Here is a 24,103-nt window from a genome sequence, read left to right as displayed (position 1 = left end):
GCCTGTATATTTGGAGTTTGCATGTTCTCCTTGTGGTTGCGTGGATTTTCCTCTGGGTCCTCCGGTTTTTCCCTCCACATTTAGAAACAAGCATCTAGAGTATTTGGCTGCTATATATTTCCATGTAATAATCCACTTCTTTCAGCTTCTATGTGGCCAGGTCGCTTCTGAAAAATAGCTGTGTCGCTCAGTGGGCCTTACCTGGTAAAATTAAAAGTTTAGTTTAAATAGTTTTTAATTCCCTAGCCTGTGTCCTCCCCAGCAGTATACATGGGTACATCCCAGTCAATTGATTGGCAGGTTGTATTTGGTGGGATAAAGTGTCGGTAATCCAACCTCTTTCAAGACGTATGGCCATCGTGGAAGAGTAGGCCAATATACTCTCTAGAGCTCTCTCTAAACCACTCACTTCTGCCAGCACTGCATGAGTCCTGAACCTTTGGCTTTTATGTGCAGCAACACCATTCGTGAATAAACAACGGCCATAACCAATGTAAGGCAGAGAAAGTAGCTGGGCTTTATGGGTTGTTTTCTCTCTCAGATGTCATTGGGAGGTCGGCTCGGTGGCAACAATACAGTACCCAGTTTAACACCACAGTGTCCAGATTTATTCCCTCCCCTCAGGCATTGATTTGACTTGCCTATGCCGCTATTGCACTATACATGGACGCAGCGGAACAAATAGGACGCACAGACACGCTATTGTTAGTGTGTGGCCAAACCCGGCAATCGAAAGGTTTATCTTTATTCCATTGAAACAATCGCCTTCCTCCTCCTCCTCCTCTCACCCTGGACCATTCTTCCCCCGAGTATATTTCCAACTGTTTTTTCATTCCGGTTAAGTCCCTAGAAATGCCTTCTTGGTTCTTTCGGTAAAGTCACGTAGAAGGGAAATAATAAAATAATAAAAATAAAACATAATACAATATTTTATTATGTTTTTTTTCGGTAAAGTCACGTAGAAGGGAAATAATAAAATAATAAAAATAAAACATAATAAAATATTTTATTATGTTTTATTTTTATTATTACCGAAAGAACCAAGAAGATGAATCCCTGCAGTCACGAAAGCTTTAAGTCCCTAGAAATGCCTTTGTTAAAAATGTTTGTAATGTTGCTTAAAACTTTAAGGTCACTTATATAGCACAGTGGTTATTTAATATCGACAAGAGCCTTCTGCAAAGGACGAATGGTAAACGTTAGTGTTATTTCACTACAACATGACCAATAGCCAAGGAGTTTTACAAGTACATTTAAATGCAAAAAAAAGCATAATATCCTTCCACGTCAAATAAGACCGAAGAACAATAATATAAGTGCAGTGACAGGAGCCACGGAACCAACAATAACCGAGGCAAAACGTAAAGGTTCAGCCCTGAAATTGCTTGCTCATGCCACTGCTAGTAAAACGGGCTTCTAGTAGAGGAAGCTCCAGAGAGCCCCCTCCCAATGGTATGTTGGCCTACTATTCCACGTTGGCCAGATATAGTCTTGGAAGCGGGAAGGAGTACCGACACTTTCCCCCACCATTCGCGACCTGCTCATTGACTGTGCTGTACCTTATTTGTACTGCGAGGGTGGACTGAGGCAGTGGGGGATTTAAGAAACGTGCCCAAATGTTCAATTGCTGTGTCAGGAGAATGAGTCGAGCCCTGGATTGCAAAGCCCGATGTGCTAACCATTACACGGTGGCAGCCTTCCTATAATGACCATGACACTTCTGTAGAAGCTGTGAGGGGTATATGGAGAGAAAAAAAAAACACCATCACGAGATTAAAATCGTGAAGTGTTGCTCTGGAGCCGACCGCTACGTGTGTCCCTGCCAATGACTTATGGCCAAGGACCCGAGCAGATAACGTGGAGTGGCAGCAGCGTGGCACTAGTATCACCCATATCACGTTCGTCTGATAACGCCGCGCCATTCAACTTTGCCTTGGTATCAGTTAGAGCCGTGCAGGACGCGCGTCCCTCCTGTAGTGTCTGAGCTACAGCTGAACAATGGCGGGCTCACCCCAACGCTCTTCAACCACACACACTCCCAACTCCTCTTCCTTCCCACGATTGATGGCGAGCTCTTGCACAACAACTCATCTTCTTAAGTCATACTGCCAAATTGCAGGGCAACATTTAAAAGAACCGTTTATATTTATTACTGCGGTTAACTTCTTCCTTTTTTCCAGAACAATTTTAATACATTCTAGCGACTTATATATCACACTTTGAATCAGTCTCGGTTGCCTGCTCCCTATGCCTAGATAAATAATAATGAATTTACAAAACGCATAAAGCATTTACTAATGTACGGTCTCAAATTACTTCCAAGTTTAAAGGAAAGCTGTACGACATTCGTGAATGTAAGGGTCGAATGTGTATGTTTAGATACTACTGTTTATGAAACGATCGTAAATATGGAACACGTGTGCAGTCTCTGGCGCAAATTAAGCGAAAACATAATTATTTAACGATTTTCTTTTTCATTTTCCAAGGTGTATTCTAAAATAAATAGCAGCTGTCCGCAGTCAAATTTCGCGTCATTTCTATTCCAAAAGTAACACATTTTAGTAAGAAAAATTCTTGGAAATAGAGAGACAGTGTGATAAATGTTACCTTTCTGTTCACATTCACGGAGAGATTCAGTATACACTCCGAAAAGCTTTGCACTTTTGCCTTTTAATTTTCGGCATAATATACAAGCGGACTTATCCAAATATATATGTTTGCCAATAACAATGCAAAACACTATTATTGCAGATCTACAGTGTTTGAAAAGAACCCAATTAAAACTATTGCGAATAACCTGCAGCTGGTCCTGATGCCCTCGGCTGATTCAATGTCGTGTTCCCTTTGACGATGAAACCAAGATAAAGAAGTGTGGCCCATTCCCTTCATCTGAACAGTGCGCACTGGAAAACCGGCCTAGCGATAGAACCCTAAAAATAATTCCCCCAAATTTGCTTTATATTTGTGCTTTTTTGTCATCACGTAAAAAAAATGTTTATTCAGAACTAATACAGAACAGTGCAGCACATCGTATTGAATATTGGCCCATAAAAATAGATATAACACAGAACTAGTTCACACAGGACTAGAACTAATTCTGTGTGACCCCTTTTATCTATGCTGGGGGGGGAGGTGCATCTGCCCACATGTTCTTACTAGTGAACTGTGCATTTTAACGGGAGTAAATGAGATCATTTTCATTATCCCAGAGCTATAATTTAGCCAAATTAAGTGAAAAAGGAAAGATAGTGTGACGAGATTTTTTGTGCACTCATTGGTTTCTGGACTGAGACTATCTCACTTAGGAACAATATTTAATCATGCATGGCTGACAGGAATTGAACCCAGGATATCAGCAGTATCGGCTCAGTGCTCTAAGCCCTCAGCCACAGGATTACATTTGAATTGCCTCAGTCTTTACTGTGCCTAAGATCGAAAGGCTTTAACGATAAATGGAGTGAAATACAAGCCATTTGGGTTATCATTACCTCACAAATATTTATAACATTTTGTTTAAAGAAATGTTCAAGACACCGCATGCCATGGAGGAGGTGAGGAGTTGAAAAAAATGTATTACCGAAATGTGCCATGCACTTAGCGATACGAGTTAGATTCCTGGCCATGGCTAACATGTGTGATGGATGATGAGTGAACGGGTCCTGTCCATACCCCCCCCGCCGCCACCAAAGATACAGATCCCCCATGTAGCCTTAACAGACTGTTGGAGCAAGTGCTGTTAGCGAGCACCTAGGAAGGCCGACAGGGCGCACGAGGGGGTGGGTGGCCAGCACCGCTGCCTGGTTGCCTTTGTCTCCCAAGTGGCGATATTTAGACACTGCATCAAGTACTCATTTGAAGCTGAGTCGACCTAGGGAAGGCCCAGGACTGGCAGTGTAATTATCACTGGTGGTGGCTGAGCGGGAATCGAACTCAGGTCGCTAGGTTCGTAGCGCAACACGTTAACCGCTACACTACCCTTCCCCCCACCACCTCCCACGATTTCACCAACCGACACTTACCAACATGGTGAAGTATGGTTAAACAAAAACCCTTACAAGTCTGCATCCAGCAGTGGATTGACTAAGAATGTAAATTAAAACAAAAAAATTATTGGGCAAATGGGTAATTCGTAAGTTCATCTCGTACGTACACTTTAACCAATAAACCACTTTTTTCAATTATTATTTTTTAAAGGGCAACATATATTAAGTGTATCCCTATGGCCTTATTTGTGGTTAACTCAACAAAGAGAGTACCTGCATTGCCATGAAGATAGCACATTTCTGAGAAAGCAATTAAGATGACACAGTAATTAAAAAGTGGACATTTATCTTCGTATGATATTTGTACCGACAGGTCTTCTGTTGAAGAGGTCATATATGTGCACCTTGCGAGAGTGGAAAGAGGAGGAAACTAGAGACAACTGCCCGTATCTCGACTGTTTCCAATAAATTATTGCACATATTACCAAAGTAATTGTGATTTCAGATATGCAAATGAAAGCAGGATCGAGGACAAAGCGCACTGCGGGGGAATGCATTTGTCACTCGGCACCACTTAGATGCAGTTTCCCGACATATGCGTTCATTTACATTCGGGGCTTTCAGTGATGATGTTGCACCACACTGCTGTCCGTGCACCAGTGCACAACGTCAACGATGCATGGAGTGGACGCTCTTGAACCTGACGTGATACGGCAGAAGCCCGAGAAAGTATTTGCTCGTGATTGCCCATATGTTTACACGAAAGAAACTGGCTTGCTATATCCATGTATTGCAAAACTGGAGTAAGAGTTACGCTATTATATTATCGCGTAGGGTTTCAAGGTTGCGCTGAATAGCTCTACGATGCGTTTCCGGGCCGTACCACGTGCTTTTCGGCACGACGTCCGACGTTTCATTCCACGTGCTGGAAGGAGCTCCTTCAGGAAAATTTTCAGTAAAAAAACACTGTACAACCCAAAAACACATTGGACTGCCAAAGATGTTGGTTATTCGTGGGTTTCTAGACTTCATGTGTATGTATGTATTCCTTCAAGTATGTTTTTTCCCCATTACGATCTAGAGAATGTTTTAGAAGACCTGGGCATATAGATAAATGCCTTTATTGTATATCAACATGCCCACATGTTAAGTGATGATATCAGTTTTTCAGGAATCTGCTGTTGCTTTGCAGAACGGAAGATATAAATGAACGAGACACCAGCATGCCTTTAACTAATCACCATGCCGATCAGCATCCCGCCTCAACAAAATATCATGATCCTTTTAAAAGGAGAAGAGATTTGCAAAGCTTGCTTGAGCACGGCAGTTTAATTTCTATGTAATTTTACTGAATACCATTATATTGGTCTAATTCCCTAATAATGTTTTACCATTTATTTACACAAACCCTTATATCCCCTTCAGCAGCCTACAGTAGCCAGCGTGGTGTTGAAGTATTCATATTCTTAGGTTTTTTCGGTAAAGTCACGTAGGTAAAAAATTTTAATTAATAAAAGTAAAATAAAAATTAAATAAAAATTGGCTCCTCCCACCCTCAACCAGTATATATACAAATACTGTTTCTTGGAATTTCTCTCACTTGATGCAGCTATCGTGCTGTGACGGTCCCACCTGAAGACGGAAGCTTGTGTTGCCTCCGAAACGTCGTGATTTTTATTTTACTTTTATTAATTACATTTTTTTACCTACGTGACTTTACCGAAAAAACCTAAGAATATGAATCCTTGCAGTCACGAAAGCTTCAAATCTGTTGAAGTATTGTCTAACAACACCCATGCCTTACACAGCATGATTGGGGGGGAGGGGGAAACCATCATCCAGCAGTGGATTTGATTGAAATAGTTTATTTTCTTTTAAAAGTATTATCAGAATATACCCCAAGCACTGAAAACTATATACAGAATGTTATAATCTCCTTGAGGTGCTGACATATGCGTTAAATGTTTGAAGCTGAAAGGCGTTATAAAAATACAAGGCAGGGAGTCTTAAAAATTTCCATTTCAAAACCCGTCCCATGAGTTTTCAAATACTTGAAAAAGAAAAATCTGATTTAATTTATTTTATATTGAACTTACTACACATATTACATGGTGTGTACGGCATCTTAATTGGATGTAAACAACAGGAAAGACCTAAATTATTTATCTAAGCAAGCTGACGATGCACAGCACTTGTATTTTAACGCTGCAAAAGGTATTTCCAAAACAACCATGAAGTCCTGTCAAACTATCTATGGAGATAGATGCACAACCAACTGCAGCGTAACCATATATTTTCAGATATTTTCACGCAAATAAACACACACGTACACCTCGCCCAGACACGCACACATACACGTGCATTCACCTCGCCCACACGTCCCCCCCCCCCCGTATGAGCAAAGTCCTTCTCGCACCCTAAACATGCACTTACACAAAGCAGCAAGTATGCATACAAAGTGCAGGCACTTACTCATGCACTTTCACACACGTGCACACAAAGACAAAGATCTCCCGTTTAGCCTCATAGACCAGAGGGAAACAGACGCCCACAAAGACAACGATCCCCTGGGTAGCCTACATAAACTGTTGGGGCAAGTGCTGTTAGGAAGCACCTATGATTGCCGGAACACTGCACTTGGGCGATAGTGTGATCAGCATCACGTCTGGCTGTCTATATCTCCCCAGTGCTTATGGCAACACACCACACCGACCTATGGGAGGCCCAGGACTGGTTCAGACGCCACTTCCACTAGCCGTGGCTGGGAATTGAACTCGGGTCGCTGGGTTTGTAGCGCAGTACGCTAACCACTATGCCACCACTTTCCCACTGGGATGTAGGCGCACTCGTGAACGCGCGCGTGCACACGTGTACGTGCGTGTACGCGCACGCGTGCACACGCGCTTGCACAGAGAGAAAGAGATCTGAATGGGGGTGGCACAGAGGGCCAGGAGGTTGTGAGCTCGTTTGTTCAAAACTCAATCCCATCCCCCAGAGCAACATGGCAGGCATTGCATTACTAACGCAGAGGCAGCGTCGCCGGCGCGCACAGCCACTGAACACATAACAAAAAAATGAACGAATAAAACGTGCGCATTTTTCTCGCGGAAATTTCCGAACGTGAAACAAATACAACAAAGCTACATTAAATAAGTACCGTATGGAGTATTTCTCATCCAAACAAAATTAGTGTTTCACATCAATCATTGACTTACATTTGACAAAAAAAAACATTTCAAAAATCATGTATACCCACCTAACCGCCTCTCATGGCAGATAAAAAAAAATACAGCAACTATAAAGAATTTGCTTCAAAAACAAATAATACTTACCTTATTACAATTTGACAGAATACATTTTAATTTCAAAGCTGATACAGCTCAAACTAGGATCTTAAACGCATTTCCTTTCTTTACTTTACATGTGGCAATATGCATTACATGTGTGTGTGTGGCCATTCCTCTTGGCTTTGGCCCTAATCATTCACGGGCCCAAGAGGAGCCATTCAATGTCACGGCGCCGTTACTGTGATGGACAGGGTCAATCGATACGGCAAATTTTGGCCGTGATCGATTCCCGTCCTGAAAACTCTGCATCTGTTTGAGCTCAGAGCGGAGGCCAGATGGATCCCCATTGTAATGGGTCCGCTCGACCCGAGCCAATTTGGCCGTGACAGATTGTTTTTGGCACGCCATGACAAACTAATCAGTGTATGTATAGGGCCAATGACAAAGGTAGTGACATGGATTTTCCAGGTTAATACCAATAGATGCGATACCTTAACAAAGGGTGTGTAAAAGGTGTGTAAGACTGCCAGGGCAAGTACACATGTATATATATGTAGGGTAGTTTGAGTTTGATTATAGTGTGTGACGTACATTTTTGTATCCTTTTGGCCAATACTGCACGATCATAAAAAAAAATATCTGTTGCAGATTATTTACACGAGTTGTATATTGTTTGCTCCAACTACATTTTACGAGTATCGTAGGGGTACATTTGGTTGAATAAATTCAATTAACATATCTTTAAAATATTGATTTCATTTACGTTAACCTTGTCCTGAAACAGAAATTGTAAGATGCAAATGACCGAATTTGACTTTTAACAGCAAAGTTAATTAATTTCACAGGATGTGATAATGCGCTTTATGGGAGGAAAGGAAAAAAAGACAACTGTTTCAAATTAGACACTTTCTGTGCATGATTATTAATGGACAAATGCAGGAATCCTGTTGCCAGTGGTAATGGAGCTAATGTCCGCAAAACGTAGATGTTAGCTTTAGAAATCCTGGAGTCTTAGGTCATGCTCCACCGAACACACCAAGGATGCACATGCTCCATCTTCTCATCTGCATGAATATTCTCCACGTGACTCATCTTTTGCTCAACCATATTGTTAGAACACCGAATTAATAGATTCTTACGATGAGCTGACTGTGCCGGCTACATGGCTCTTTGAACAAAAATGCCCCCTGTGTAGTGAGCTATTTTACTTGATAAAGTGGGACATTAACGTCTCGCCATTTAAATTCAGAATTGAAATTGCAAACTCCTGAGTAATATTTTAAGCAGATTGTCGAACTGATGGATTTATCACCAGTAATCTAGTGATGTACAAGTTGATTGACCTCATTAGTATGATGGATCTCATTTTGCTCTCAGCAGGTAAACAATTCCAGATCATGTTTTAATTAATTTGCTTGCAAACCACAAAATAAGTAAAAATTTGCATTTCTTAAAAAAACACCTCTAATAATAATACTCATCATCACCAATGCAATAATATTTGCATTTAGGTACAGTACTTGACATTGGTCTTTGTCAAATTAATTTGATAAGTTCGTCACCTGTCAAGACAATATTTCCCTTCTATCCACTCACATGCAGTTCTTATTGCTGAAAATAAAACTGCAACTAGTGGTCAGATGCATCAGCAAGATAATTGTCAGCCTCTTCGAGTAGGGCGAGTCCATTGATCTATAAAAAAAAATGTGTATAATTTGTATTTGTTTTATGTTTACTAAACAGTATAGTACAGGATCAAAATACAACCCTATTAAAGACAGCATGACCCATTGACTGTACCATACAAAACATGTCCAGTCAATGCCCCTGTAATCAAAATGACGAGCAAACCCAGTGAACTAAATGCATATACACATGGATGTGCTTGAGTAAGATATTTAATTGTTTGTATCAACTACAATTCAGTGTTAAAGTCTTGTAATTGCATATTATCATGGGAGTAAATGGATAAAAAGGACAATTGCTTCGAATGAGACACTTTCTGCACATTATTATTTATGCGACATGCCAGAATCCAGTTGCTGGTGATCATTGAGCCAATGTCAACAAATACGAAAAACGTTAACTTAAGAAGTCCTGGAGTCACAGGTTATGCATGTAGTTCATGCAATATGATGCTAGAATAAGATGATTCATATTTATTTTGACCAATCTATGCATAATTTCTCAAAAAACATCCTGAACTAAACATAAAATTATCCTTTGCAATAATTGTTGTGTGTGTAAATATAAATATAGAATAAGAAATTAGGGTTTTTGTGTGGGATAGTTTTTGAAAAGATAGTTAAAAATCCCACCAAAAGCGCTTTATACTTGTGATGAAGATGGAATGTGTTGCGACACCTTAAAAAAAGTATAAACATCGATCTTTAAAATATTAAAAATACCAACAATGCATAAACAGAATCGTCACGTTCAATCTAGAATACTTAACATTGATTACTCATCTTTCCCGGTGCACATCATCAATTTAAAATATATTTTTGTAGATCTTCAACTTGAAGGATTACATATATTTTTGTATAGCTAATTCAAACATTTATTTTTCGATTTAAAGCTTTCGTGACTGCAGGGACTCTGTCTTCCTCGACAGACCTGTTCTTCACCTGAGGATGGCTGTATACGTTGTGGCCGAAACGTCGTGAGAATTATTTTATTATGTTTTATTTTTATTATTTTATTATTTCCATTCTACATGACTTTACCGAAAGAACCAAGAAGACCAAACATTTATGTTAAAGCTCAGCAAATGGAACAAATTGGTTTATTATATTAAAGTTTAAAAAGCCAAATTGGTTTCCTGCTCAAATAAACGTGTGCGTGACCTTTGTCTCCTGTTTACAGCCTTAAATCATTGGTGACAATTCCACATTACTGTGACGAGGGCAAGTCTTTCTATAGTAAAACCATCGTTTATTTCCCCACAATATATTGTAATTCAGATTTATATCAAACCCAGAGGGATGAAGGACTGAGATAACCCCCTACTGGGATTTAAACTCCGTAACCTTTTGATTGCAGGCTCGCAAATACCACTGCTTCACCCAACCATATTGGTTAATTGAATGGGGCAATAACAATCAAATACTGATGACGAAGTGAATTTCAACTCACCCGGATTTTTACCAGCCGAGTTCTTGAGGCGCAGTGCTTCTTCAACAGCATCCTCTGTTAATGGCAAAGAAACAACGAGGCCCATTTAAAAATTGCACACAATCCGAAATGTTTTTATGTTAAAAGGTTTACATCGGCACCATGTACTTGAAGATTATTTTCAGAATGCCATTACCAGTAATAAGTGCAGATTATACGTATGCTTGCTTTCATGGTAAACAGAAATATGCCATTAAAATATACATATATGTTCTAGTACATAACTACAACTTGTTCATTTCATATAAAACACGCATTGGAATGTTCGTATTGAAGGGCAGTATCTAATATAAACAGTAAAAAAATTATACTTTTGTGTAAAATTTACAGCAAACACTATGACAATTTGAAACATGTTTTGCTTAAAAGATCATGATACTTAGCTGTAATACATTCATGCCAAGTTAGTTATTTAAATGTGAATTTTAACAAAATGTCTGAAATATCTACAACATTTACACAGCAGTCCATATTTTCAACGTTCGGGTTCTTTGCTTATGTTTAACCAAACATGTTAACATCCAGACATATCACAATGCTGGGTTAATTTATTTATTCACATTATCCCACTATTTACAGAGCGTAGTGGGGAATCTAAACAGCCGTGCATTCCACCTATTCAAAGGTAATAACAATGAATCCACAGTCACGGCATTTAATTAACCATTCTGAACGAACAGGACGTGCTTTTGTTCCATTTTCTGCAGGTTACAAATCAAACGAAAATGTAAAATCTACTGCTTTCCTTTTACTGGTGAAGTAGCTCAGACACGTAAAAGAAAGGCAAAATAAACCCCCCCCAAAAGTCGACGAAAGGAACCAGGCCTAGCTTAACGTGTGCCTGCATAGCATCTGGCCAGCTGCCACCAAATACCAAGCACAAGGCAGGTGGAACGACAGACAACTGAGAGGCAGAGTCTAACCCCACAGAACTTAGATGGAGAGAAAGCTTATGTTATATAAAAAAACAATGACATTTACTCGTGACCGAAAGGTGTGCCAAATATTCCCAGATTAATAAAGTTACGTTTGTTCGTATGTTAATTTAGCCGTTCAGGCAATAATATTTTAAATGTTGTTAAATATATTCACACGTTTGCACTTTGAGTTGAAATTATTATGGGTTGACTCCTGGGGGTTAAATGTGTTGCAACAATGAATGTTATTATTCAAGTTTACAGAATATATTCTCTATTTGCTGCCAACATTATTCAGACAAAATAAATTGTATTGAATAAAGATAAGTAAAGCATGTACTGTATTAGCTTTCTTGATGTTTTACAGACAACTTCACTTTATACATTAAATTCACAGTGCACTAAATGACATTGCATAGGATATTAAAGCTTTGGAAAATATAAAACTGTCCAAAACAACGTCGCTCCTGTATTGCTATCGTGCAAAGTATACCAAGTTACATTTTTGTATTTGAAATGGGAATCACAAAGTATAACTCCCAGTTGAGGTACTTAGTCCAGAGGTCATCCAATAATTGGTCGTATTGAGAATTCTTAAGAGCTCATTTGATAGATGATAAACTTAGTATGCTCAACATATGCTTCGGAGAGTCAATACCTGAGAAATCGTTTTTTTTTAAGAAAACGGCATTTAAGCTTTTATGTCAAAGACTTAGAAAGCGGACCTCATCAAAATAACTGTCAACTAGAATATTGTAATAATTACATTAAAATTATAACCTCTTGAATAAAATGTTATCCATCAATGTTAACCAGCCAAGCATTTCAGGTTACTGAACGTACCATGTAATTGGTCAACCAGATTGGCAATTGAAGCTTGAACTAATTGTAAGAATGTTCTCGTTGTATCATGTTGCAAAGGAATAAGAACAAGTCGTCAATAACTTTCATTTAAATAGCATTACATGAATTCTAGATTTGAAGCTTTCGTGACTGCAATGATTCATATTCTTAGGTTTTTTCGGTAAAGTCACGTAGGTAAAAACATTAAAAAGTAAAATAAAATAAAATCACGACGTTTCGGAGGCAACACAAGCTTCCGTCTTCAGGTGGAGCCGTCACAGCCACGACAGCTGTATCAAGTAAATGAGAGATTGCAGGAGCTACCACTCCGTTTATATAATGGTTGGAGAAGGTGGTGGGGCAAGGGCCGCATACTTATTATTAATATGGTAAGGTGAGGCTTGAGACTAAGAATACGTGACTTTACCGAAAAAACCTAAGAATATGAAGCATTACATGACTCGACACAGGCTGCGAAAAGAAGGCCCTTGCATAAAAATGTGCCCTTCTCATCCAATTTTTGACTCGTACAGCAGAGCCCGTGCATCCTGTTTACTTGCAAGTGAGCCATGACATTGGTGCAGAGAATAATCCACTTACTCGTGCAACATTACTGTTAGAAGAAGGCTTCCCTCAGCCCCATGGTGCTTCCGACCCTGACCAATGCAATCAAATCAATGGGCCGACCTTGCAAACCTCCCATCAAAAATTCAATCAATTCTGCCTTGCGTCCTAGACCCACACAGTTTTGCCCCTTTATTTGAACTCTGTTTGCATATTCTCCTCAAATATCAACATCGTGGTATGGATTATTTTTTTTATATATATACAGATCTCATGGGATAAGACCATTCAATGACAGTGTTTTATATATTTGAACAGATGACAAATTCTCTCCTGCTGCAAATGAGCTATGCACTGTATATAAATGGAACCATTATATGTACAGTGCATTCTATATATGTGTTAAGTAGTTGTTGCTGTTGCAGACGGAGGTACTCGGAGACGGAGGTGAGTTAGGGGCTTCCGCCAGGGTTTATTAACAGGTATCACTATAAGGGTTCCCTCTTCACCCCTTCCACTATCCCCGTTCCTCCAGTGACCCCGCTTACGTCACGGGGTCTCCCTTAAATACCCTCTGAGGCGAGACGTCACGTGCACTGCCCGGCGCGTGCGACCCCACGTCCCGTGATGTCACAGCACCGGACAGCGCACGCGACGCCACCACTCTCCTCTACTCCTCTACATCACCCCCCCCCGTGAAAAAAAACAGCCGACCCGGCTGCAAGCACCCCGCAAGCGGGGCCCCACACCGGACCGAAGACCGAATATTCACGAGTTCGTGTGCCTGAAGGTATAACCGGCTGCTAGAAACTAAACCTTAGGGCAGCACGGCCCCTCAAGCAGAACAGCAACAACAAAAAACAAGACAAATAGACCCCGAAGGCCTCATCCGCCGGATAGCGCCGAACGGGCGCCAGGGGCTGGGCCCGCTGAACGGCCATCAGGGCCGTCACCGGAGCCGCATCCCCCTCGAGCGGGTATGCGCTGCTGGCCCGCTCCCCCGTATGATGTCCGTCTCCCATGCAGGTGGCCCGTCAGCGGGCAACAGGCCCACCGCCGTGGCCTCCGGTGACCGGGGGGTCTCTGTCGGCCTCACTCGGGAGGGGCCTGGGGGCACACACACAGGTCGGACGTCACCTCCGTCAGCGAGACCCGGCCGGTCAGGCACGCCGGACACATCATCAGCCGGCCGCTCCGGAATTGGGGGTGGATCCCCCAGGGTAGATGGAACATAACGTTTGAGCCGGGACGGGTGCACTATCCACTGCCGGCGACCGAACCGAATCCGGACGCATTGCGGCCGGCGGACCTCCACAACCTCCACAGGGCCCTGCCAAGGGCGATGCAATTTGGCCGATGTGCCAACGGGGACCTGGGGACAATGCAGCCACGCTTTTTGACCCGCTATCCACGGGAGGCCAGCTGCCTGGTGTTTGGGCAGCCGCTCATTAGCCGCCTGCCGGCTTGCGGAATTCTCGGCAGCGGCCTGTCGCGCCTCGCGCAGCCGGTCAAGCGCGACCTTCAAAGGGGTCGGCACCGCCGACCCCTTCTTGGAGGAGCCAACGTCCATCTGGACGTGCACCGGGGGCTCCGGTTCCCTACCGTACATCAAATAAAAAGGCGAAAATCCCGTGGAGGCATGAGGGGCCAACCGATACGCCGCCAAGACCCCCGGGACGAACAGGTCCCAGTCAGACTGGGACGTGTTCACCTGGTGGCACAGCATGGACGTAAGGGTGCGGTTCAAGCGCTCTACCATCCCGTCTGACTGGGGGTGGTAGGGCGAGGTGCGGATTTTCTTGGTGCCAAGGAGGTCACACACCTCCTTGAGCAACCTAGACGAGAAATTCCGCCCCTGGTCAGTCAACAATTGTTCCGGCGCGCCCTTGTCAAACACGTACCCCTGGACGAAGGCCTCGGTGATAGAAGAGGCCAACTGATCGACCAAAGGCCATGCCATGGGCCAACGTGTGAGGTACTCAACGCCCACCAAGAGGTATTTGTGGCCCCGTTGGGATGCAGGGAATGGCCCCAAAATGTCGAGCGCCACGAGCTCATTAACGCGAGAAACCCGGATGGACTGCAGCGGGGCCCGGTCCCGGACAACTGGGGCCTTCCTCCGCGCGCAGTCGTGGCAACCCTTTAAAATCAGTGCCACGTCACCTTCAACACCCGGCCAGTAATAGTCCCGCTTAAGGGTCAATAAGGTCTTGTGGTAGCCAAGGTGCATAAGCTTCTCGTGAATGGCTCGGGTTAATTTACCACGCAGGCTAGTGGGCACAACCACACAATAGCGTTCCAATTGGGCATCCCAACGCATGAGTAGTCCGTCATGCACGGCGATCTCCGGGGCAGCCGACGAAGCTGAGCTCCGGGCCTTATGTCCGACACGGCGCCGTAGCTTCAGCAGAGAGGAATCCTCCATCTGCAAGCCGGACCATACCTCCCGGGGAAGTCCAAGGCCGAAATCCGCGGGCGACGCCGCACCTGGAGGGGTGTCCGCCTCGGCCGACGCGACCAACTGGGCCGCGGCGTCCCCTGGGGCCTTGCAACGGCTAGAGCCCAGGGCGCAAGCACACCCACCGCCTGCCGGCAATCGGGATAAACCGTCCGCATTTCCATGCTGTGTCCCCTTCCTGTGGATTACATCAAAGGGGTAATCCTGGAGCACTTCGAGCCAGCGAGACAGCTGACTCGAGGGCTGACTAATCTTCAGCGAATATTGCAGGGCCGCGTGGTCGGTTCGGACCGTAAACAGCCTACCGTACAAATATGGTCTATACAACTGAACAAAATAAACTATGGCCAAAAGTTCCCTCCGGGTCACACAATATCGCTGTTCCGTCGAGGACAGAACGCGACTGCCATAGGCTACCACCCTCTCAACCCCGTCGACCACCTGGGCCAGGACAGCCCCAATTCCCGTGTCGCTGGCATCGGTATCGAGCAGGAAGGGTTTCGTAAAATCCGGGTACCCCAAGGGCGGCGCATCCGCCAAGGCCGTGCGAAGCGCCGCAAAAGCCGCCTCCTCCTCCGCGCCCCAGTGAAACCTTTGGCCTTTGGCGGAAAGGGCGTGCAGTGGCTTCGCAATGGTCGCAAAATCGCGGACAAACCGGCGATAGTACGATGCGAAGCCAACGAAGCTACGCACCTCCGCGACAGATGTGGGAGTCGGCCACGTCCGGACACAAGCCGTTTTATCCGGGTCCGTGGCGACACCTGACGTGCTAACAATGTGTCCCAAATACCTCACCGATGGTTGTAGCAAGTGGCATTTCTGGGGTTTGAATTTCAAGCCAGCAGCACGCACTTTGACGAACACCGCCTCAAGGCGTTGCAAGTGCTCGCCAAACGTACGGCCAAAAACAATAACGTCATCCAAGTAGATTAGACAAGACTCCCACTGCAGCCCCGCCAAGACCATCTCCATGAGACGCTGGAAGGTGGCCGGGGCCGAATGGAGACCCATAGGAAGCCGATTGAACTCGAACAACCCCTGGGGTGTGCGGAACGCTGTTTTGGGTCTAGAGGCCTCATCCAGTGGCAATTGCCAGAAGCCGGAGAGCAAATCTAAAGTCGAAAAGAACCGCGCGCCCGAGAGGGCGTCCAGGGAATCATCCATGCGAGGCAATGGATATGCATCAGCCACCGAGATCTTGTTCAATCTACGAAAATCGACGCAGAACCGGAGACTCCCGTCCCGTTTCTTGACTAGCACAATGGGGGCACCCCAAGGGCTAGTAGATGGGGAGATGATGTCCGCCGCCAACATTTCCTCGACAGCCGAGCGGACATGATCTTTTTCCGCTGGGCTAAAGCGGTGGGAATTAAGTCGTATAGGGGCTGCGTCGCCCGTGTCTATGTGGTGGTCCAAAAGAGTAGTGCGACCCAGATCAAACTTACTTTGGCTGAATACATCGGTGAACCGCTCGATGAGGTCGCGGAGTTGCCGACGTTCCCCGGAGGACAACGAGGCATTCTCGTCGCACAACGTGGCAATCCATGATGCGTCGGGGTCCCCCGTGCGCATCACGCCCGCCACGACCCCTCCATCCGGGGCAGCGCTCTCGGGTGGAGGAGCCGGGGTCGCGTGTGCCAAAACGGCGCCGGCCGGGACTACGACCGGCAAGGGTCCCGAATTGAGGACCTGCAAAAAAAGGTCCTGGCCCCCCGACACGGCTGTCAAGGCGCCCACCAACCCCTTCGTCCTTGAAAAGTAGCTTGACGGAGACAGGAGGATACCCGTCTCCGTGGAGCCCATTTCGAGCGGTTTGCGCAACCTAAGGGGTATCAGGATTTGTGACGCCGGTGGTACGGTCACCGGCACTTTATTCAAGGCCCGTACACCGGCGACCAAGGGAGACAGGACGGTAGGCGATTGTAGGAATTTCAGCCGCCTCCCTGACGGCATTTCCACACAGCCCTGGTCAACGAGAATTCGGATGGGCATCCTAGACAAAAAGTCGGTCCCCAAGAGGCATGGCACTGCCAAGGTCCTGGAGACCAAAATCGGCCCGGCCAACTCAATCTCGTCAACCCGAACCGACGCTACAACGTGGCCCAAGATGCCCAAACTGCCGCCGTTCGCGGCGACACAAGCCCCGCGAACCGGCCTTAACGGACCCACGCTGCGGGGTAGCAGCCCAAAAATGGCCTCCGAAATAATGGTGGCCGATGCCCCCGTATCCACCAGGAGGCGAACGTGCACCCCTTGCACATATCCTGCCACCGCTGAGGAGCCGGCAGCTGCCGCCACCATCCTATGCGCAAGTGCATCCCAGTGGCGGGTCTGTCTGGGCCATTGAGGGGGTGATGACGATGGTGCACCCGACCCTTCGAGGACAACCCCATGACGATGGGTCCTAGCCCCGCTAGATGCATGAGGTGAAGGGAGCGGCCGCGCAGATGATGCGTCGCGACTCGCCTGGGGCCCCGGACCCGATGCCAAGGAGGGTCTAGGAGAAGGTGGAGTCCCTTTTCCAAAGGCCCCCGGGGCATTCCGGCAGCCCCGCTCAATGTGGCCCCGCTGACCACAGCGGAAGCAGGCCACCGTGTCCGCCTCCTGTGGACGGGAAGGTCCCGGCCGCCCCCGCTGCTCCGGACGGCGACCACCCGCCCCCCTTCCTCGACGATCGGGCACCGCCAGGGCCGCGAGGGTGTCCACCCCCTGAGAGGTGACCCCCCCGTCCGGCGCCGGGACCCCCGCACACGCCGCCATCTGAGGCCGTTGGCGGAGGGAGAGGTGCGCCTGAATGTTTTCGGCGACCGCCAAGGATGTGATCTGCCGATCATTGTTGATCGACAGAGCAATTCCTAGCTCCCTTGCCAGGTCAAGCAGCTTCCCCAAGGCCATAGAATCAAGTGCCCTGCCGTACAGGTCAGGGTATGCAGCCTGTGCCAGGGCCAGGAGCGAGCAGCGGAAGGCCAGCGGCAGTTCCCCCTCCTCCCGCCGCCGCAATGAAAACTTTAGCTGCGCGGTGGACGGCGGCTCAAAAACGTTGGCCATTTGGATATAGGCCGCCGGGAGTGTAGCCCGATTGGCCGGATGGATGGACTTGAAGGCCTGCAGAGCCCTTTCGTCCAAGCAGGTCGGAAGCGCCGGCAAGGCCTCCTCCATGGACCAGCCGACCGACATGTATGCCGCGTCGAACCGGTCCTGGAAGGCCGACCAGTCGCCTCCTTGCGCGACAAACGGCGCAACGTCGGGTAACCGGCGCTGCCATTGGCCGCGCGGCGCCGCGAGGTGTGGAAGCCAAGCGGCACCTGCGGGCCACCCGGCGGACGCGACGTGGTGCGGCGGTGGCAGCATTGCGGCTCCCGCGGGCCACGCCGAAGACGCGGAAAGGTGCGGTGGTGCTGCGGCTCCCATGGGCCACGCCGTAGGCGCAGCGAATTGTGGCTGAGTTGCGGCCCCCATGGGCCACGCCGTAGACGCAGCAAAGTGCGGCTGAGTTGCGGCCCCCATGGGCCACGCCGTAGACGCAGCGAAGTGCGGCTGAGTTGCGGCCCCCATGGGCCACGCCGTAGATGCAGCGAGGTGTGAAGGCACCTGCGCTTTCGCGACCCACCTGTCAGCGGCGGCGTACGAAGCCACGGCGTCGTCCCGCAACGCGGCGAGGGACCACGGCGTTGCCGAAGACGCGGCGGTATAAATCGGGCCTGCAGCGGCCCCCGCGGCCCACCCCGCCGGCGCAGCGAGGTGCGGGACAGCGGCCGTAGCCGCGGCAACCTCTCGCGACGCAGCGAGGCACCACGGAGTTGCGGCCTCCCCGGGCCACGCCGAAGACGCGGCGGTATAACACGGAGCTGCGGCTGCCCCCGCGGCCCACCCCGCCGGCGCAGCGAGGTGCGGGACAGCGGCCGCAGCCGCCGCAACCTCTCGCGACGCGGCGAGGCACCACGGCGTTGCAGCCTCCATGGGCCACGCCGAAGACGCGGCGGTATAACACGGAGCCGCGGCGTCATCCATGACAAGGGACGCAGGCACGGCGAGGTGCAGAGCCGCGGCATCGCCGGTGGCCGGCCCCGTGAGCGCAGCGACAGGTGGAGCCGCGGCAGCACCCGCGGCCCATTCCGGCGGCACGGCGATGTACGGGGCAGCGGCAGCTGCCGCTGCCCACCCCGGCGGCCCGGCGAGGACGGCACGCGCGTACTTACCCGGGGCCCCCCCGGCGGGCGCAGCTTGATGTAGAGCCGCGTCGTCGCCGGCGGCTGGTCCCGCAGGAGCGGCGTGCCGAGACACCCCGGCCGCGTCAGTGTAGAGACGCGGCGTCGCGGTCGCCATGGCAGCACCCGCGGCCCATTCCGGCGGCACGGCGATGTACGGGGCAGCGGCAGCCGCCGCTGCCCACCCCGGCTGCCCGGCGAGGACGGCACGCGCGTACTTACCCGGGGCCCCCCCGGCGGGCGCAGCTTGATGTAGGGCCGCGTCGTCGCCGGCGGCTGGTCCCGCAGGAGCGGCGTGCCGAGAAACCCCGGCCGCGTCGGTGGAGAGACGCGGCGTCGCGGTCGCCATGGCAGCCATGTCCGCCGGCCGCCGCGTCGCAGCCGTAGTAGCGGCCGCATACGTCTCCCGAGCCAACATGGCCGCCGCGGATTGCGTCGCAGCCAACATGACGGCCATTTCCGGTGGAGCGGTCGCTGGGAAAACGGCGGCGCTTTCAACGTTGGCAGTTGACAGTTGCTCCCGTCTCGAGTGCGGGGCGGTTGGCTGCGTCCGTGCCTCCACCTCGGCCAACCTGACGGTCAGCTGCCCCACCGCCTGCAGGAGCTGGTGCAGCAGAGCTGCGGGGACGCTTTCCGTCTCTGGCGGCGGCGGTGAGCTGGCACTCCCCGCAGCCGAATCCTCCCGCTCCGGCCCGCTCGTTTCCATGGGGACCGTCACCGGGGTCCCGGGCTCCGGGGTCACTGCTGGAGCCTCCTCTCCGCCTTCGGCACCCTCCAAGTCATGTGCCGGTGGGTTCTTACGCCGTGCGCCCGCTTTTGACATGTTGGCGACGGTGTAAACTTCTGACACCAGTTGTTAAGTAGTTGTTGCTGTTGCAGACGGAGGTACTCGGAGACGGAGGTGAGTTAGGGGCTTCCGCCAGGGTTTATTAACAGGTATCACTATAAGGGTTCCCTCTTCACCCCTTCCACTATCCCCGTTCCTCCAGTGACCCCGCTTACGTCACGGGGTCTCCCTTAAATACCCTCTGAGGCGAGACGTCACGTGCACTGCCCGGCGCGTGCGACCCCACGTCCCGTGATGTCACAGCACCGGACAGCGCACGCGACGCCACCACTCTCCTCTACTCCTCTACATATGTAAAGATACACACACACGTCAATGTCTTTGGCACATGTGCTGTGTTCTAATAAAAGGCATGTTATATAATCTCACCTGAAGACGGTCGCTTGTTGTTGCCATCGAAACGTCGTGATATATTATTTTTTCTATCTACGTGACTTTACCGAAAGAACCAAAGAGTATAGGCATGTTATATAACACAAACTTAGTCTAAATTGAGTATATTTCGTTATATTTGGGTTACGTAAAAATGTCACATGCCTGTAATACCTCCCTCCTCCCTTAAAACCAATACATTGTCACAAATTCAGGGTTGCGATTCAATTTACAAAATCGATTCCTCTTTTTCTTATAGCTGGTTGTGGCAGCACGACAACCCATTAAATACAAGGTATACGATATTTAAATACAGGTACATGAAATTGATTCTTATGCAAGCGATTCCATGCAGAATAAATTATTTTAATCGATGAATAAAGGCATCATTACACCCCTAATATTTCTGATGTATTTTTATAATTTTCACCTAACATATATTTCTTTATGATCTTGTGGGAAAATGTTCTAAATTATATTTTATTAACCGGCTTCATTGTGAACTAAAGTGCAAATATTACAGTGCAAGGGAAACCACAAAAGGGTGAATGCATGTGTGCTCACAGGCAAGCTAGCTACTGCCCTAACACTCATTTACACATCTGGATGGGATGTGCCAGTTGATTGTGCACGGACAAAGAGGGCTGTCAAACAGCATGCAGTCCAAACAATCTCAATCCCATCTAAGACTGCTGAACCAAACAGCAAACTGTCATGTACCATTACATTCCTGGCACACTTCTGCAGCACCACAATGCATTGCGCACACGACAGCTGACGGGCACACGTTTGCATCCACCGGAGAGGAAAAGGTTTAACAAGCAAAAAAAGTAAAATGCATAAACAATCCAAATGCCTGCAGATTTTTTTTTTACAATTGGGGAATCACATCTGGTGTCAATAAAAATAAAACGTTTCGTAACTTCTTTCAATTGGAAAATGAGGAAGGGGATAAGTGGTGCATATTTTAATTTTCCATGTGTATACAGTTTAAACTGGGGGTGCCAGCGGTGGTATACTGGTTGACGCACCGAGTTATGAAACTGGTGAACTGAGTTTGATTTCCGGCCATCAGTGGCGAATGATATCTGAAACGGTCCTGGGGACCTGATCCCCCCCCTCCCTACCACCCCCACACCGCCCTTTCCTTTCACCCACCAGCACTGGCCAGCATGGTCAAGAACGGTCAAACAAGCCCCATGACTGACACAGCGTGGAAATACCTTCATCCAGAAGTGGCTTGACAAAGGGATGTGCATTTATTTTTATCTATCATTATCACCAGTGTACACTAAAGTAGTTCAGCGTGCCTTTCGTATGTTGCCAACCGTGCTTTCGTTGTAAGAGACCCTTCAGTAGCAGAAAGCAGAACAATTGTAATTAAGTTACAATAGGAAGGCTGTGCTTTCACATTTCACAAAAGCATTGGGGACACAGAGTATCTACAAGAGCACGCAAGATAAGGTCCCTGACCTGGTTTCACGCAATGACTTTGAAGTTGTCAGTAACCGCCTAGGCCTGAATCGTGGTTTGCCCACACCATGCTACATTGCTACCACCAGCCATAGCATAAAGAGAAGCATGAACACTTTGGACACAGAAAAACACAGCAACTGGACACAGCATCACAATGCTGATATAACACAATGACGTTAATTAAATTTTCCCAGCAAATTGTTCATGAAAGGCACGGATAACGCAACATTTCCAAGTAGCTGTGCATGGCTTCGTGTGTGGCTGATGTATTTCCCATTGTGCTATGCAAGCAAAACTCGCAGTAGCTTACACAAGAGACAAATGAGGCAATCAAGGTTCATTGCGATAAGACTTTCTGCATGAAACTTCCAAACATATGATGGGAAATGTAAGCATAAATACACAAGAAAATGTGTCCGTGTAACTATTGCATTTAGATATTTAAACCCAAATTGTATTGCAACAGTCTTGTAACCTGTAGTATAACAGTTACAATTCACAGCCCCTTGTCACTTCCACTGCTAGATAAAGGCCATGTCAGCCATGGGGGTTGTTTGACCATACTTCGTCACATCAGTCAGTGATGATTGGTAAACTATAGTCCCAACAACAGTTCAGATATCAACTAATCATACACCACACAGAATCAGACGAAATATAAACACAACAAGGAATTACTATTTTAGCCTGTCATTGCAGCAAACCAAAGTCTGAGGAAAGACACAGCAATGTAGTGAGAATAAAGATGAGCTTATGAAGGCAGAATGTAACAACACATAATTAACATGCGAATTGTTAACAATGCATCTGTCATTGCAGCATATTTAATTCAACAATATCACACGACAGTACAGCCAGTGTGGTACACAGAGCGGCAGTCCATTTCCAGTATGTAGACATGCATCATCACTTCATACGAGGCGTTTTACCGAATGTCAAATGAAAACACCGCCTTCAGCTGTGACATTTTTTTTATGCAGAGCTTTAGTATAGCATCAGGACTCTTGTGTGCAAACAAAGAAAAAGAAAAATTCTCGCCCAAGGCTTTAGCTCATTATATGCACCAATACAGAATTCACTGGCATATAAAGCCTTGGTTGGCTTGTTCAATTAATATAGTTTTTTTTTCCAGAATCGCAAGCAAACCTTGCAGCAAGCGTGCACAAGCATGCGCTAAGAGAGTGATTTACACATCGGTTCGTGTTTGACGCTGCTTCTTTGCATTTCAAGCAGCCCTGGTGACCTCTCAATGTGTCTGTCATTTCATGCAAAGCACACACACACAAGAGGTGGCTTGGTCCACCATTGCTAATCGCTGCAAGTTTCTTAAATATGGAAGAAAAAAATTCCACATCATATGCTGCATGTGCTGAGATTTCACAAGGCAGCAAATTGGTATGATCTTGCATACAAAAGGCGATCATCCGCATGATCAAACAGAATAGCAAAAAAGTACTATTGATTGTCCCTCCGTCTTTCATACGCTGCCCCTGGCATCATGAGCCTGCAATGTGTGTGTGCAGATGAGCAAAACAAGGGAAGTACAGGCAGTGATGATGGTAGCCCATTGGAAGCCTTAAGCAGAACATTATTTTTGAGGTGCCTCCCCTTTTGCAATTAATACAATCCTGGTGAGATGACAAAAGGGATTTAGACAAGAGATAGAGAGGTGGTGAGACAAGATGTGTGTAGACAAAAACAGGGATGTAGTGAGATGAGAGATGGACACAAGATAGGCACGAGATAGATTACTTGGCTTTTTATAGCTTGTTAAGCGTATTAGGATTTGAATTCGAGCTGATATTTGATACACCCCCTATGTGTTCAAGAATATGGGGCCATTTGAGCGACTTGGGGCCTTTGAGCAATGCACTTGCTTTTTGCTTCTGCCCAGCGCTGGCCCTGACGACAGGCACACATGGTGTTGTGGCAGATTACAGCACTAATGCTTCAATGAGTCATCCGTCCATGCAG

At 47.3% G+C, this 24,103-nt stretch overlaps 1 protein-coding gene across 1 annotated transcript in view; it reads right to left on the bottom strand.

Moving 5' to 3' along the window:
- The window catches only part of LOC144719920 (uncharacterized), a 106,953-nt gene that overhangs the window by 13,223 nt on the left and 69,627 nt on the right, over positions 1-24,103 (bottom strand). The window contains exon 5 of the mRNA XM_078596251.1: positions 10,406-10,459. Within this exon, the coding sequence (XP_078452377.1) occupies positions 10,406-10,459 (54 nt within the window). The remainder of the gene's footprint in view (positions 1-10,405; positions 10,460-24,103) is intronic.

Source organism: Lampetra planeri, chromosome 7 (genome assembly GCF_965212315.1).
Source record: "Lampetra planeri chromosome 7, kcLamPlan1.2.h2, whole genome shotgun sequence".
In the NCBI taxonomy this organism is placed as follows: Eukaryota; Metazoa; Chordata; class Hyperoartia; order Petromyzontiformes; family Petromyzontidae; genus Lampetra; species Lampetra planeri.
Note: the sequence above shows the minus strand (reverse complement) of the source record. Positions and strands in the feature narration are given on the sequence as shown.